We start from the raw sequence: 17,118 nt of genomic DNA on the forward strand, positions 1-17,118 counted from the left end.
GATGTTTTACTTACACAGTGTGAGAAAAGTCTCAAATCATAAAGATAGCTGGATGTAAATTAAAAAACTAGAAATATATTTTCTGTACTTTCTATACCTCCCAGTACATTGTTATTATTATTATTATTATTATTATTATTATTATTATTATTCTAAAACAGCTTTGGACTGAAATATATCCATTCAATATGAAAAGTGAAGTGGACAGCTGAGCCTGTTATTGATTATCAGTGAATGCAATATTTACTATGCTGTTACCTCAGGCATGTATGGGGTTTCATGTCCCTGGGACCAAGGGTTGGCAGCCCCTCCTGTGGCAGGACCTGGGTTGCTGCTTCCAGGTCGGAGGCGTTCAGCCAAAGGGCCAGCGCTCTGCCTCAGTGCGTACTGCAGCTCCTGAAGGCACAAGAACATTGGTGGAGAAGTCCACACCACCAGGAGCTCTATCCCTCTGAGGTCCTTGAGACTGTGTTCTGTGGTTTTGGACGTGTGTGGAAAACCGTGGACCCCCGACCTGTTCCCATTATATACTGGTGTTGTGATTCCAAGTGCATTCCCTGTCCCTCCTACACCCAGAGATTGTGAGATCAGTGGATGCAGCTTATCACATACACCAGCTTAGTGGACTTGGCTTGCGAAGTCTGGTTTGAAGTGATGTCGGTCTTGGACACGTTTTCTGAATATTCTATGGACCAGTGTGTCATCATGTCTGTTTTCATGCATTCCATTAATTGAAAGGGAAAGTTAGAGTCACCAAACCTGCATGTCTTTAGGCTGTGAGACTGAGAGAAAAGCCAACAGGCCCCCATCAGAAGATGTGCTGCAGTATCTACACCCTGAACTAACACAAGTTATGGCGCCACATGGCAGACAACACAGGCAAAGAAGATTCTCATGTCTAGCTTGCTGTTATCACTCGGTTACTAAAATGAAGCCTCTTTCCTCGTGAATCTGAGCGGCACAATTGGAGGGAGATACTGTACGACTGTGTAATGTAGAGGAGCCTCCGAAGGGAGTGAGAGGAAGAACAGTGTATTAATGGTGATCTGAGTTTTAGCAGATACCTGTGAGGTGAGCTGGTACTGCAGCTGTTCCAAAGCAAACAGCCGATCAGGCTGCGCTCCTCGCTTCTCTGTGGAGGAGTCCCTCTCTGGCACCACTGGTTCTGTTAGACACACAGAGTTGTTTTACATTCTGCTAATTATGCTTCTTACTCCCCTAGCCCCTAGCTCAGGGGTGGGCAAACTACTATGGCTTTTACTTGTAATTCATATTGGTTCACACCAACACTCTCCATCCATCTGATACTGGCCCGGCCCGTCTGTCAAATTGTATGTCATTGTGGCCCCTGAGCCAAAAAGTTTGCCTAGCTCCTCCATCTTCCGAATCAATCTCAGGTCTGACATCATCGATCATGTTCTTATTCTTTAGGAGGCAAGGAGAGAGGAGGTATCCTATGCTTTTTAATCGGGTGGCAATGACACTTCGATTGGAAACTGTTGTGGTAATTGGTCATGTGATCTGATGGGGCAGTAAAAGGAGTTTACAGATTTACAATAATACTATCAACTATCATTGTGTATTCATGATCGTAATGCTGTAGATTAAGTTAAACTTCAAGTGGAAACAGGAATAACGGAACCAACGGTGGCTCTCACCTCAACATGGAGTGAACAGGCCTGTCTTGTTTGCATTCAGTTAATGCACCCTCTCATCTCTCTCTCACATGCCCACTGAGAGGAGCCACGACGCGAGGAAGAGGTGCGTGGAAGTAAAACTGGCACAAATACCAGGATGTCCTGCATCCGGTCGCATTTTGCAGCATGAAAGCCGGCGGACTTTTCTGACCCACAATCCTCTGCGTAGTTCAAGGTGAAATGTTTACAATCCATGCTTACATTTCAATAAAGTGTTACATCTGGTGTCTGTGTCATTTCTTTAGTTTGTTTCATTTCTTTAGTTATTTAGTTATCATTTAAAGGATAATGACATTTGATTTATTATTATAATGGAGCTCTATAAACACAATAAATACTATATTTCAGGCTTTGGATAGAGATATAAATGGATACTTGCTGGAAGGGTGTGTTTACAATAAGAGAAAATGTGTTTGTTGGTTGTAGATGTCAGCTGGGGTACTGTGCAAACAAACAAACAAACAAACAAACCCAACAGACTACCGTGTGTGTGTGTGTCTGATACTGTACTCTGTGGTCTAGCAGCGGTGGTCTGGGCTCGGAGGCGGTTCCCCATCTCTATCAGCTGCTGCTTCTCTCTGCTCAGACGGGCGATACAGAACGCTGCCCACTTCAGCCTGGAGCGCAGCAGAGGAGGGTCTCTTCTACCCCCCTGCATGTTTTCTAACAAACCACCAGCCATCAGACCTGAGGCTTGCTGCTGTCGCAAATACAGGTTCTCCTCCTGGAGTTGTCGCAGCAGTGCACTCTGGAAGGAAGACAAGATGGAACTTGAAGGAACCGGGTTGCTGCAGCAGCTGAAACACAATCTCTCCCCATCATCTCTGACTGGTGAAGTGACCCTTTTGTGAACTGGGACAAAGTTATACAGGACTGAGAGAGGACAGTTGGTTTTACTCGTTTTAACACCACTGATCCCAGCAGCCACCTGGACATAACCACTTCAACTAGTTTACTGACTTCCTTCAGCACCTGTTCCATGAGGTTGGCCCGAGCCCACTCCGTATGTCTGTCGTCCTGCTCCGCCAAAGCAGAGGTGTTAGCCCTTTTCTCTGAACACTGACCACCTGAGGGTAACATGCCACATACGAGAGGACAAAGACGAATGAAAGCAAAGTTACAGTTTAAGTAATTAAAGCGAAAACCTTTCCCTAAGGACTTCTTCAAATGAATATATATACAGTATATATATATATATATAAACTGTACTTTGTGAAATGAAAGCTGAATCATGCCATTAATTAAAGGGTCACTGTGGGTGTGTGTGTAACGTTAAAGTGCAACAAGGTTACAATAGCTCCATGTTAAGTACATTATTGGAATCAATGGCAATGTTTCACAATAAAAGCCTTGTTAGGAAGTTAAGGTCCACTGAAATGCTACAGGACTTTTACAGATACAGGAACTATAAGAAGTTTGTATAACAGCAACTACTACTGAAATATGAACATAAAAACTTAAACAGTGAGGCTTGTCTCTAATATAAGCCTGCTTTAAATAAAGGAAGCAGGTAGATAAGGGCCCCGGTCACTATTTGAGAATTGTAATGAACTTATAAGTGGGCACAAGAAACATACTAATTGATTAATACATGTTTTCAAAGCTGATATAGACATTTTTGAACTGTTTTGAGTAATCGTTTTCTATAATAATTTAGTTTCCAAATTCCATGTCTTCATTATTGAATTACAATTTTGTTAATGCAAGGGTGGTAAAGCTTTCACAGTGAACCACCAAAACTGCAACACTGGAGGAACAGACGCAGGATACCTTCTTTAGGTCCCTCCATTTCCATCTCTCCATTGCACCTTATTAACTCTGCTTCCTCCCCAGAGTCTTTTTGACTTCACATCTCATAGGGTCCATTGGACCTGGAGGTGTCTGATGCCTGGTGAGCCGGCCGCCCGCGTTGGCCCTGCTGATGCGCCCCGCCCCCCCTCCTCTCTACCTCCCTCTGTTTCATGGATTGGAGTTCCATTCATACATTGTCATATTCATGTAATGTGTTTATGTAACTCTGTAATGCTGTTCATTCTGTACACATGACATCTATTGCATCTGCAGCCCGAGTCTTCACATCCTCAGTTGGTCACTATTTTTTTGTTGGTTCTTGCAGCCAACAAGTAGCGTGCGTTGTTGCCAGGGAGGCACATATCAATGTTGAAAAGCCATGAAAAAGTGGATTGAGCAAAATATGTCCCTAGACAGCGTTGTGCAACATATTCATTGAGATGTCTGTCTGAAATTGGATGGGTTAGTTTAATCTAAATCACAGTCAAAGTAAATATGTGTGACAGTGGCCCCTTGAGTTAAACATTAAAAAGGTCAGTGTAGCTTGCCAAAGTACACACAGTAATGAATATGCTTTTCTTTTCTGAAATTTGATGAAAATGATCAACCATGTTAGTATAGAAGAGTGCTCTCCACACCTGCTGGGCTGACTTTCAAGGAGATGTTAGTGGATTGGTCCAGTGGTCCGGTTGCCATCTGAGTGGTAGCTGTAGGAGGGATGGGTGTAGCGGCAGGGGTTCCTGGATGCTGAACTGGCTGAGGAGAGGAGGCCTGTGGGTGGGCCTGAGGAGGGGGTAGGAGATGGATGAGGCCCTCCATGTCCTTCCTCATCTGAGTAACCACGGCCCGCAAGACGCTGTTCTGCTGCTGTAGACAATAAATCTCCTCTGATGCCAGAGAATCTACCTTTGGTGTGAGACCCTGTGGGTGGATGAACACAATCAGAACGGTGTACTGTATACAGTACATGGTTTTGTATCAAGTCACTGCGTGCACCACATTCACCAGGAGACATTTCTTTGTTCATTATTTGCTCATCTCTGTATTCATTGCATTCATTCATCATCACATTCACTCACTCTCTTTAGTACGTTTAGTAGTTATTAGTTGTGTATGTGTAACAGAGTTAATGATTCCACTTGCCAACGCTGGCCATTATTTTTGCAATTATTACTGTTATTACTAATCCATATAATTTATATATAGTTTCTTCTCATTTTGTCAGTATTATTCCCTCTTATTTTTGTCAATATCATTTCCAATGTATTATTAGTTTCCCACTGGGACTAGTGTGTTGTGGCATTAGCGCCCTCTGCTGAGCCCCTGCAGACTTGGGCGGTGCGCCCCGTAAACTCTTCCCAGTCTGCAGGAAACGATCTCCGTGTCACGAATCTGATGGAGCTGTCTGCCTGAATGGTCGGTCCGTGTACGTTTTGTTCGTTTGTTTTATGGTTCATTCGAAACAACGGAAATACCATGGTTTCTCTTTGTTTTCTGGTTGAAACCAAAAACGGGAAAACGTTTTTGTCGTCTGAATCCAATTCAATTAATCGTTGCATTGTTTAATGCAACACAGTTCCTAATATAGTTTAATCAAAGTAATGTGTGTGTGTGTGTGTGTGTGTAGAGTTGTTGCTGTTAGCATCCTATTTATATTTGCATTCATTGTGCTGTTTCTTGAGTGAACACAGCAGAGCCTGTATGAGGAGAAGCAAAGTAAACCTTTCTACCAATAGATGGCAGTATACCATACCTCGATGATTGATTGTCACACTTAAATCCTGCATCGAATGGTACAGAGTCAAAGGGCCAAGATGAGAATATATAATGTTGGTCAAATGCTGTGGTCCAAATGCCATTGAGATAAAACAAGTTTAACTAAATCTTACAAGAGAACACTGCTCAACTGCAGTGTTATTCATGAATGTATTGTTCAAAACAAGATCAATCACATCAGGTATGGTTCATATGTGTGGTTACTCTTATGCAGTGCATGTGCTACACTACCAAACTTAGCTTTTCCTTAACTACTTAATTGACTTGAAAGATAAATAAGCACCACATCAAATTCCACTCCACTGAGGGGTGTTGCCCCCAACTACTCTGGAGAAATCTTACATGTTAGGGGAAAAAAGAAGAGAAAAGGATATTATTTTGGAGACCTTAATAGTACTCTTGAAGTATTTGTTTGTAGCTTTACTATCTTCGGCGTACAAAGACTCATAAAGCTCTTGAAATACAATATTAAATTCCTCTTTTGGTGTAAATTTGATTCATTTGACCTATCATCACAAAAGGTCAAAGGTCACATTTAGCCTGAGTACACTATTTTGGCCTTCATATGGGTTTAAATGATCAGGTTCCTTCCAGGTAGCAGGTGCTTGTGATTCTATACAGTAGGACACGTCTCCTTTGATTAAAGTGAACAAAGTCAAATGGACTTCTGTTGGGGCTTTGTACAGAAAGTTAAACCCTTTACTCTGCTTCTCCTCATACAGGCTCTGCTGTGTTCACTCAAGAAACAGCACAATGAGGTGCAAATATAAATAGGATGCTAACAGCAACAACTCTACACACACAAATTACTTTGATAACTATATTAACTATATTACAAACTGTGTTGCATTAAAGAATGCAATGATTAATTGAAAAGTTGATTCTTGCTGTGTACATGAATACATGAATATTAAACTGCCTGTCACTACTGTTGCTAACATATTGAGGTTTATTTATTGATATTGATTGATTAAATTTCTTCTAACCTGCTATGTGTATGCATCAAAGAAGACTGTAAATAAGAATATATATCACTGGCCTTTATTTTGACATTCGTTTTAAGCACTTCCGTTTTCTCGGTTTTGGATTCACACGACAAAAACGGAAACAGAAAATAAAGAAACCACGGTATTCCCGGTCCAATAGATTTGTTCGTTTGAAAAAAGATTTGAACCTGAAAATTCAAGTTTTGGTCTTGAACTTTGAAAAATTAAACAATGTATTTGAATTTACAAGGCATTGACTGTATTTTATGTATTATTATTCTATCTTTATTTAAAAGGGACCATGTACAGTTAAAACATAAATGTCACCATTTGATGCACTGTACGAGATTGTAGCTACAGCTAATTTGCACCTGAGAGACATAACAAACATATACAATAGCAAACAGTACAGGATAAGACACAATACAACAGCATATGTGGTAAGAAGAACACACAATACACACAGTGCAAAGCTACACTTCAGCACATTAAACTATTAAAGGTAAGTAATAAAAAACATTAAAAGGTAAGAAATACGAACCATAATAATTTTGCTCAATGAGTACAGCACTGACCAGCTTTCAACTGATTTTTTTGTTTATTTTTAAAAGTGCTGATGGAGCTGCAGCTCTTCACCACATCATGCGAGTGTCCACTTATTTGTGGCTTTCACAGAAAAGGATGATTGACCGAATGCAGTGCGGCGAAATGGAACGGTGCAGTCGTGTATGGAGGCTATTCTGGTGGATCTGATTGAACTCACTGAGCGACTGTACACAAGGTCACCCAGTGGAGGAGGGGCCAAACCATATATAATTTTATAGACTATGCACAAATTTAAATAGTCTAAAATTCACAAAGCTCAGCAGATTGTATTTCTCCAGTATCCTACAGTGATGAAAATCAAATGGCTTTTTGTCCAATGTTTTAAGAGTTTGTTAATATAGGGATTCCAGTTGTGTTATGGTTGTTTCAAAGACCTGGCAAGCCCAAACATGTAGTGAGGGTGAACTGGGAACGTCTGGCAGAGGATCCTGTCCGGGAGGTCTTCAACTCCCACCTCCGGAAGAACTTCTCACAAATCCCGAGGGAGGCTGGGGACATGGAATCCGAGTGGACCTTGTTCAAAGCCTCTATTGTGGACGCGGCTGCTTGGGGCTGTGGCCGGAAGGTCATCGGTGCCTGTCGTGGTGGCAACCCGAGAACCCGGTGGTGGACACTGGGGATGAGGGAAGCCGTCAAACTGAAGAAGGAGGCCTTTCGGGCCTGGCTGGCCCAGGGGTCTCCTGAAGCAGCTGACGGGTACCGGCGGGCCAGAAGGGCTGCAGCTGCGATGGTCGCGGAGGCTAAAACTCGGGCATGGGAGGAGTTCGGGGAGGCCATGGAGAAGGACTTTCGGTTGGCCTCAAGGAAGTTCTGGCAAACCATCCGACAGCTCAGGAAGGGAAAGCAGGGTCTACCCCAGGCTGTTCTCAGCAGGGGGGGAGAAACTGCTGACCCGGACTGGGGACATCGTCGGGCGTTGGAAAGAGCACTTTGAGGAACTCCTAAACCCGGCCAAAATGTCCCCTGGAGAGGGGGCAGCGCCGGAAGACTTTGGGGTGGTTTCACCCATATCCCTGGCAGAGGTCGCTAAGTTAGTCAAAAAGCTCCTTGGTGGCAAGGCGCCAGGGGTGGATGAGATCCGCCCTGAGATGCTGAAAGAGCTGGACATTGTTGGGCTGTCTTGGTTGACACGCCTTTTCAGTGTCGCATGGGGGTCGGGAACAGTGCCCATGGACTGGCAGACCAGGGTGGTGGTTCCCATCTTCAAGAAGGGGGACCGGAGAGTGTGCTCGAACTATCGTGGTATCACACTGCTCAGCCCCCCGGGAAAAGCTTATGCCAGGGTGCTGGAGAGGAGGCTCCGACCGCTTGTCGAACCTCGGAACAGTGGACCAGCTCTTTACCCTCGCAAGATTACTGGAGGGGTCCTGGGAGTTTGCCCAACCAGTTTACATGTGCTTTGTAGACCTGGAGAAGCCTTTCGACCGAGTCCCTCTGGGTTTTTTGTGGGGGGTGCTGCGGGAGTATGGGGTGCCGGACCCGTTGGCACGGGCCATCCGGTCTCTGTACGCCTGCAGTAGGAGCTGTGTTCGTCTCCTCGGTAGTAAGTCAGACACGTTCCCGGTGGGTGTTGGCCTCCGCCAGGGCTGCCCTTTATCACCGGTCCTGTTCGTGACCTTCACGGACAGGATATCTAGGTGCAGCCAGGGGGCGGAGAGGATCCGGTTCGGGAGTCTCGGGATCGCCTCTCTGCTGTTCGCGGATGATGTGGTCCTGTTTGCCTCCTCGGACCGTGACCTCCAGCATTCACTGGGGCGTTTTGCAGCCGAGTGCGAAGCGGCAGGGATGAGTTAGCATCTCCTCTGAGGCCATCGTGCTCTGCCGGAAACCGGCGGATTGCTCCCTCCAGGTGGGGGCAAACTGCCTACCCCAAGCGAAGGAGTTTAAGTATCTCGTGGTCTTGTTCACGAGTGAGGGTAAGGTGGAGCGGGAGATCGACAGGCGGATCGGTGCGGCTGCAGCAGTAAAACAGGCGCTGTACCGGTCCGTCTTGGTGAAGAGGGAGCTGAGCCGGAAGGCAAAGCTCTCCATTTACTGGTCGGTCTACGTTCCAACCCTCACCTATGGTCACGAACTCTGAGTCGTGACCGAAAGAACGAGATCTCGGATACAAGCGGCCGAAATGAGCGTCCTCCGTAGAGTGGCCGGGCTCAGCCTTAGAGATAGGGTAAGGAGCTCGGACATCAGGGGGGAGCTTGGAGTCGAGTCGCTGCTCCTTCGTGTCGAAAGGAGTCAGCTGAGGTGGTTCGGGCATCTAGTCAGGATGCCTCCTGGACGCCTCCCATTAGAGGTTTTCCGTGCACGTCCCCGGGGAAGACCGAGGACACGCTGGAGGGATTATATCTCCCGGCTGGCCTTGGAACGCCTCGGGATCCCCCAGAATGAGCTGGAAAGTGTTGCGGGTGAGATGGAAGCCTGGGTCGGCCTGCTGAACCTGCTGCCACCGCGACCCGACCCCGGATAAGCGGGTGATAATGGATGGATGGATGGATGTTTCACCAGCCTGCCCCCAATATGTAATGCAATATGACATATGGGAAAGGATCATGGCATGCATAAAAATCTTGGCAGCATCCGGAGAGAGACAGTTTCTGATATGTTTAAAATTAGCCAAATTGTACTTAACCATTCTCTTTTTTTTTTATCCAGTATCACACCAAGATATTTATGATCAGTAACAATTTCAATCCTTTCACCTTTCACCAGCATAAGGAGGTTGTGTCTTGGTTTTGGAGAAAAAAATACCTTTTGTCTTGTTGACATTTAGATTCAGACAATGATTGATTAAGCCAGTTTGTGATCCTTTCCAATGCATTTGTTAGCTTGTCAGCTGCTATATCAGTAGTTTTTTTGGACTAATGAGAAAAAGGGACATTACAACAATGTATTGAATGGATGCAGGTTGTCCTTACAGCTAGTCAGAATTGTGAATTTCTTTTCCCCTGTGAAATAAGTTTCTTATTTTATTCCTGGAAATATTTTGCAGTCTTCAAATTGTTGTCTTTGTGCTGAGTATATATAGGCAACAATTTGAATGACGCGAATAAAGCGAAGAAAGCCTCCATACAAGAATAAAGCGAAGCAAAACATTTGCTACATTCGCCAAAGTTTTGTTTGAAGCTGAATCAGTGAAATTCACCGAGCTGTGTGTGCCTACGGGTGACGTTTGATGTTCCGACGTTTGTGGGATTTCCACAACAAGTATAAAGCAGTAATAGTGGTTATTTCTTCCATGGTGGATGGCTTTTCTAATATTACGGGATACGGAATTAACTACTGAAGGTATTGTTGAACTACTGGTACCTTTTCTAATATTACGTGGAACAGAATGAATTACTGAAGGTATTGTTGAACTACTGGTACCTTTTCTAATATTATGGAGCACAGAATGAACTACTGAAGGTATTGTTGAACTACTGGTACCTTTTCTAATATTACGGGATACAGAATGAACTACTGAAGGTATTGTTGATTCTTGGTGTGCACGTTTGAAAACAAGAAAAAGCAGTTCACCACACAATCTAAAAACTAATGAACAACGGGCTGAGTCCATCTTCATCAGGACAGAACATGTGGTCAACATGTAAGTACTTGTTAAAGGTTCTATTTGTTGGCCCAGTGTGAAGTGGATGTGTTCTCACCTGCACTGCCTGATCTCTCTCTGACTTTACAGAACATAGTAGGACAGTCAAGTCCTGCAGGTCTTGTTCTTTCTCCTTCAGCTCTGCTTTAGCCTGAAAGAGACCAACATTACAGGCAGCCTTTCTGAGATTGGAGTGAGACAAGGAGAAAGGTGATGTCATGATCTTTGCAATAAAACATTGCCAATCAGCATTAAGATGTCTACAGCGTCTTCATTGGGGGGTTAGGGTTAGCTTGAATGTCAGCCCGCAAGATCTACTGCTGCAGAGAAAAGGAAGTAGGAGGTAGAGGCAGAAAAGACTGCAAGGAAAAGGCACATGGCTAAGCAGCGCAAACAAGTCCTTGAAGGGCTTGTTCAGGCCAAAAAATGAAGTTGGTTCATCAATGACTTTAACCATATTGCATATAATGAAAATGTATATTTGTTATTATTAGGGCCCGAGCACTGATGTAGTCGGAGCGGAGGACCTATTGTTCTTAAAATGTTTGTTGTTTACTAAAAAGGCGGGGCTAGGTATGAAACCTCAATCCCGTATTGGTACGGTCTAAAATGTTTATTATTATTATTATACGTGTTTCGGCTTAATCTATGTTCTTAATCAGATCAGTTAAGGATTTTGGTCAGAACAATCAAAAGACCGTAGTTATAAAAGCTTAAGGTTTCATCAAACAACGTGGACATGATGTGGCGACCAAACATGGTTTGCCGAAATGTGAAGTTTGTTCATAAGGGGTGTCACCTTTTTCACCCCTTATGAGTTTGCAGGTATGGATGAAGTTCAAGCCCACTGTCAAAACTAGTTCCAGATTCTAAATGAATTACACTCCAAGGCTGCTGTTTGCTAACCATCAGACGGATTGGACTACACGTTTGTGATGCAGTCTGCATCTAGAGGCACGGTGTCTTCTGTGTGTCAGCACTACGGCGTGACCATCTTCTTCTTGCATAACGCATTGGAGGAAGATTGTCCAACCAACTGTGACGGCCTGTGACGGCTCATTCTAAAAACACAACAAGTCTTGTTTTCAGTTGAATATTCACTAAAGAAAACATACTTATAGATATTATATTCCATTCAAATTTGCCTCAGAGGGCTTTACAATCTGTACAATTACGACGTCCCTGTCCTGGGACCTCACACCGGATCAGGAAAAAAAACAGAAAGAAACGCATAAAAAGGGAAGAAACCTTCAGGAGAGCAACAGAGGAGGATCCCTCTCCCCGGACGGACAGAAGCAATAGATGTCATGTGACCAGAATGAACAACATTACAGAGTTACAACACATTCAATGAATAAGACAGAAATTATGAACAATGAGTACTAGGCATGGACCACGTGTCAGGATCCCTGGCCGTTTCTCAATCCAAAGTACGCTGAGTACAGACTTGTGTTCTTTTGGAGTCTGGACTTGGGAGTTCGGAATCTGAGACTCCAGAGGACGAGAGGACGCAGGACGGTCTTTCTGCAATTGGAACAGCAGCAAACTTGATGACGTCACCACGTCAGCTGTTCTTGCTCATGAGTTTACTCCAATTATTCACTAAATTATTTTTACAGTCAAACGAAATATGACAACCCTGCTTTTTTCGTTTTCCTTTCAAATATAATTATTTTATTTTGAATTGTGTGTGGGGGTTTATATATATATATATATATATATATATATATATATATATATTTATTAACACATGTAATTGCAACCCTCAGTTAAACTGATTTAACCTGGGAACTAATAACAAACTCTTTGTGCTCGTTAGATCCTCCTATCTCATGTGTAACCGCTACGGAGACACCAGAGCCAGCGGATCATTTAAAAAAAGTCCTGCCGACATCAGGCTGTTCTCGGCGGCCACACTGAGCACTGACCGCCTGGCGTTGCGAGGCTCACCGGTCCCGCGAGCCGGAACTCAAATCTCCGAAACCGTTGGCGCATATTTTTAGTGGGGTGAATGTCGACAAACCGAACACAGATTTGATGCTTAAACTAATAACTTCTCGCCTGAAAACATCCTAAAATTACAGTAGTATTTAGAAAAAGTCAACTTTCAGTTGAGTATTTTCTCTTTCGCCATTGCTCCCCATTGCTGGTGCGAAATGCATTGTGGGATATTGGCTGTCCAAAGTACGCACAAGTCTCCTCTGATGCATCCTTTGGGAACTGGGCGGATCAAGTCACATACAGGCATTTTTACCGTGCTTTGCGAGAAGCGGACTTTTGAATTGGAACAGTACTTGGGCCGCGACTGATGACGTTTCACAAGTCCACAAGTACGGACAAGAACGCATATTGAGAAACGGCCCCTGTCTGACCCATTGTGTGTTTACCTCTGTTCTCCCAAGTCTCCTTACCTCATGTGTCTGTCATCCCTTGTTTGTGTTGTTTTTGCCATGTGCTCGTTGTGTGTGTGGGTGTGTACCTCCAGACGCTCCCCGTGGTCACACCCCCGAGCGGTGCACAGCTGTGGCCTGTTGGATCATCCATATCAACCCTGGTCATTACGTCTGTTACGTCTTCTTCCCCAGTAGTCTCCACTGCCGCTCCATGAGATTCACCACTTGCTCATTACGCTCGTTAACTCCCTCTCTCCTTGTTCGCAGAGTACCTGCTCTGTTCTGCCTGCATCCGGTGTTGTGCCTCGGGACTCACACCGTGATTTGCTGTGCCTACCTCCGACGTCGATCCTCGTGACTCACGCTGCGACCCGCCTGCCTCCGGTGTTGTGCCTCGGGACTCGCACTGTGATTTGCTGCGCCTGCCTCCGTCGTCGATCCTCGGGACTCATGTTGTGATTGCTCATCTTCTTTTACGGAATAAAGTTCCTTACCCTGATCCTGTCTCCTGTGGTCTGCTCTTGGGTCCTAACCCTGTTCTCCCGTGACAGAACAGACTGACCAACATGGATCCAGCGATCACCGGAGCAGCTACGCTGGACAGGGGGCCGCTCATCTGTTCGTGGTCTGGACAGACCATACAAATTTGGAGTATATTCGGACGGCCAAGAGGTTAAACTCTCGCCAAGTGCGGTGGTCGCTATTCTTTGGACGTTTCAACTTCTCCATCTCCTACGATCCAGGGAACAAGAATACCAAGCCTGATGCTCTCTCTCGCCAGTTCTCCCCCGAGGATCACTCCCCCTGTCCTGGTACCATTCTCCCGGCAACCTGTGTGGCAGCTTCTCTCACGTGGGAGATTGAGGCGGTTGTGCAAGATGCTCTCCGGACCCTGCCAGACCCCGGTGGCGGGCCTCTCGGCCGTATCTTTGTTCCTCCGCCTGCACGCTCCCAAGTGCTCCAATGGGCTCATAACTCCCGTTTCTCCTGTCACCCGGTTATCAGGCGTACCATCGACATGCTCCGGCGGACTTTTTGGTGGAAGTCGCTGGAGGCAGACACCAGAGCATTTGTCCTGGCCTGCTCTACCTGTTCCCGGCGGAAGCAAAATAAACGTGTGGCAGATTGGCGCCGTGTTCCTGCTCCTCCCTACCAGGTCGGTCAAAGGGTATGGCTCTCGGTGAAGGACATCCCGCTAAAGACCGAATCCCGGAAGCTGTCCCCCTGGTTAATCGACTCATTTGAGATCCAGGCCATTATCAATCCATCTGCGGTTCGACTGAAACTCATCTTTGAAGGTCCATCCAACATTCCATGTCCATCAGTACGCTGTGCCCTCCGGCCATACCCCCACAGCCCGCCCGACTCATCGTAATTTGCTGTGCCTACCTCCGACGTTGATCCTCGGGACTCACGCCGCGACCTGCCTGCCTCCGGTGTTGTGCCTCGAGACTCACACTGTGATTTACTGCGCCTGCCTCCGTCGTCGATCCTTGGGACTCACGTCGTGATTGCTCATCTTCTTTTACAGAATAAAGTTCCTTACCCTGTTCCTGTCTCCTGTGGTCTGCTCTTGGATCCTAACCCTGTTCTCCCGTGACACCACAATCAAGATTACCACAATCCGTTCCTAAAATGTTGATTGAATATGTATCGGACATATACAATAACACTGAAAGCCAGTGGCAGCTGGTGGATTTTTTTTGGTAGGGCCATCAAATCAATTAATCCCAGTATGATTGCCACCGTCCTGTACCTGGCCTCCCTTTCCGAAAGCTTCTGGCTGATGTACAGGACCCGCCTGCCTCAGGGACTCCAGCACCGCGCCCACCCGCTGCACATGCTCCGCCCAGGTGGTGCTGTGGATGATCACATCATCCAAGTAGGCGGCAGCATATGCAGCGTGCGGACGCAGCACCAGGTCCATGAGGCGTTGAAAAGTGGCTGGGGCCCTGAACAACCCAAAGGGAAGTGTGGTAAATTGGTATAAACCAAACGGAGTGGAGAAGGCCATCTTCTCCTTGGACTCTGGCGACAGGAATCTGCCAGTAGCCGGGGGAAGGATTGGGGGGGGGGGGCGGCTGAAGCCTGCATGCGACCACTGTCCCGCTGCCCAGGGGGACGGACAGCCAAGTGGTCCTCTGCCAAGGTGACAGCGGTCTCTAGGGCTTGTTGATCGCCTGTCTAAGCTCTCATCTTGGTCACTGGCTACTCGAGCTGTGGCACGCATACTAAAGTGCATCAGCCGAAACCGCTCAAACAGTATTACCAATGTAGCAGAACGAGAAGATGCAGGACATTGTATAATCAAGGAACTGCAGAAGGATGTGTATCAAGGGAGGAGTTGAAACTGCTGTGCAAAGGGATTCCCCTACCATCTCACAATCCATGACACTCACTTGATACGTTTCTCAACAAAGATGGAGGAAGGCTTTGTAACTCTTCTCTTCCCAACTTCATCAAGCATCCTGCAATCAGCCCCATGGATCATCACATTACATAAGATGGTTATTGCTCATCACCACGAACGGATGAAACATCAAGGCAGGGGTCTCACTATTAACAATATCAGGTCCCACGGCTACTGGATTCCAGGCAGCAACCGAGCAGTAGCTTCCTACATTCGTCAATACATCATCTGTAGACGGCTCCGGAAACCAACGGAAGAGCAAAGGATGGCAGATCTACCCCCTGAACGTGTGGAACCATCAGCCCCTTCACCTTCTGTGGAATGGACTGCTTCGGCCCATTCCTCACGAGACAAGGAAGAAAAGAGAACAAGAGATATGGTCTCCTCTTCACTTGTCTTAGCTCCTATGCCATTCATATGGAGATGCTTGATGACTTGTCCACGAATGCCTTTATCAATGACATTCGATGCTTCGATTGTTATTCGTGGCGCTGTTCGTCAGATCAAATCCGACCAAGGAAGTAACTTTTCGGAGCCCAAAGAAGAAGCCTTAAAGGAAGTCAATAAAGACCTTCTGGCTGCATATCTTGCAGAGAAACAATGCGATCAGTATACTGATCTTATTGAAGCAGCATCCGCTTCAGAACACAGGCGAGGTGAACTCTACTGTGGCTTTACTGGTGCATGCAGCTCTACTGGTGCACATGCACCAGTAAAGCCAAATGCAATGTGCTGAGTGGGGGTTGTGTCATGCATGAGTGGCTGAGAGTGGGGGTCGTGTCATGCATGAGAGGCTGACCTGGTCTCGAGCCTGGGTCAGGTCTTGTATGAGCTGCTCATTGGCGAGGTAGTGTTGGGCCTTCATGTCCTCACAGCGTCTCTGCCAGTCCACCTTGACCTGGACTTGCATCTGATCTAGGGCCCTCTCTCTCTTCAAACCAGCACTGAGATGCTCCTTGTACCTGATAACACACACACACACACAAAGATGATGTAAATCATAACAACAACTCAACATAATTCATTAATTCATATCTCAAATTTAACCTCTTGGTACTAAATGAATGTCTCCTCTTCATTGCTTACTATCTCCCTACATGTCTTCTCACCTCTCCGTCTCCTTCCTGCTCCTCTCCCGCTCAGTGAGGTATTTGGTTTCCCTCTCGTGCAGGGCGATGATCTTGGTATCCTTGACAACCATCTCACTGGAGACCTGACTGATATACTTGTCCCAGCCAGTCTGGGTTGCTTCCACCTCTGAGCGAAGCCTTTAGAAAACACACACACACACAGACACACACAGACTCACACACTGAATGAGCAGCCACATGCAAGCAGGTTTGTGTTTCTTTCTCACCTCTGGATTGTCTCGTCTCTCCGTTGCATGGCCTCCTGTTGTTCCTTCTGCGCGCTGCGTAGCTGTGCAGCCAGAACTTCGACCTCCCCCTGTAGTCTGGCACTGTTTTTCTCAGCCGTCTGCAGTCGTTCTATGCGGGTCCGACGCCGAGCCTCCAGCTGAGCATCACGCTCCTTCAGGGCCCGGACCGCCTTCTCGTATCTGTCCACAAACCGCCACGCAGTCAGACATTCGGAGGGCCGGTGTTTCCAGTCAGTTCTTTTATGCACATGGACAGTTATTACCACAATGAGAGAAATAGGCTGTGTGAGGCGGCTGAGAAGCTTAAGAGTGGTGTGGTGGAATTATTTGTAACTCCTATTCACAAGCTTCGGATGAGATGTTTGAAATAAAGACAATAAAAACAACCTTTAAGCTTCTGAGTATTTATTCCTGCAAGAAGGAACAAGTCTGCAGAACGATGAACGTTCAGCAGAGAAGTACAAATGCACACATACATACATATATACACAATATATA

General features: G+C 46.0%; 1 protein-coding gene across 4 annotated transcripts in view; it reads right to left on the reverse strand.

The window, feature by feature from the left end:
- ccdc57 (coiled-coil domain containing 57) overlaps positions 1–17,118 on the reverse strand; it is a 41,328-nt gene that overhangs the window by 2,523 nt on the left and 21,687 nt on the right. For 3 of the 4 annotated variants that reach the window (XM_034558299.1, XM_034558301.1, XM_034558302.1), the window contains 9 exons: positions 16,600–16,800; positions 16,352–16,510; positions 16,042–16,204; positions 10,498–10,590; positions 4,127–4,409; positions 2,658–2,764; positions 2,208–2,445; positions 1,065–1,165; positions 259–396 (listed from right to left, as the gene is read on the reverse strand). In XM_034558299.1, coding sequence (XP_034414190.1) covers positions 259–396; positions 1,065–1,165; positions 2,208–2,445; positions 2,658–2,764; positions 4,127–4,409; positions 10,498–10,590; positions 16,042–16,204; positions 16,352–16,510; positions 16,600–16,800 — 1,483 coding nt within the window. The remainder of the gene's footprint in view (positions 1–258; positions 397–1,064; positions 1,166–2,207; positions 2,446–2,657; positions 2,765–4,126; positions 4,410–10,497; positions 10,591–16,041; positions 16,205–16,351; positions 16,511–16,599; positions 16,801–17,118) is intronic. The other variant, XM_034558300.1, reaches the window with a different exon arrangement.

This window comes from Cyclopterus lumpus, chromosome 19, assembly GCF_009769545.1.
Source record: "Cyclopterus lumpus isolate fCycLum1 chromosome 19, fCycLum1.pri, whole genome shotgun sequence".
In the NCBI taxonomy this organism is placed as follows: Eukaryota; Metazoa; Chordata; class Actinopteri; order Perciformes; family Cyclopteridae; genus Cyclopterus; species Cyclopterus lumpus.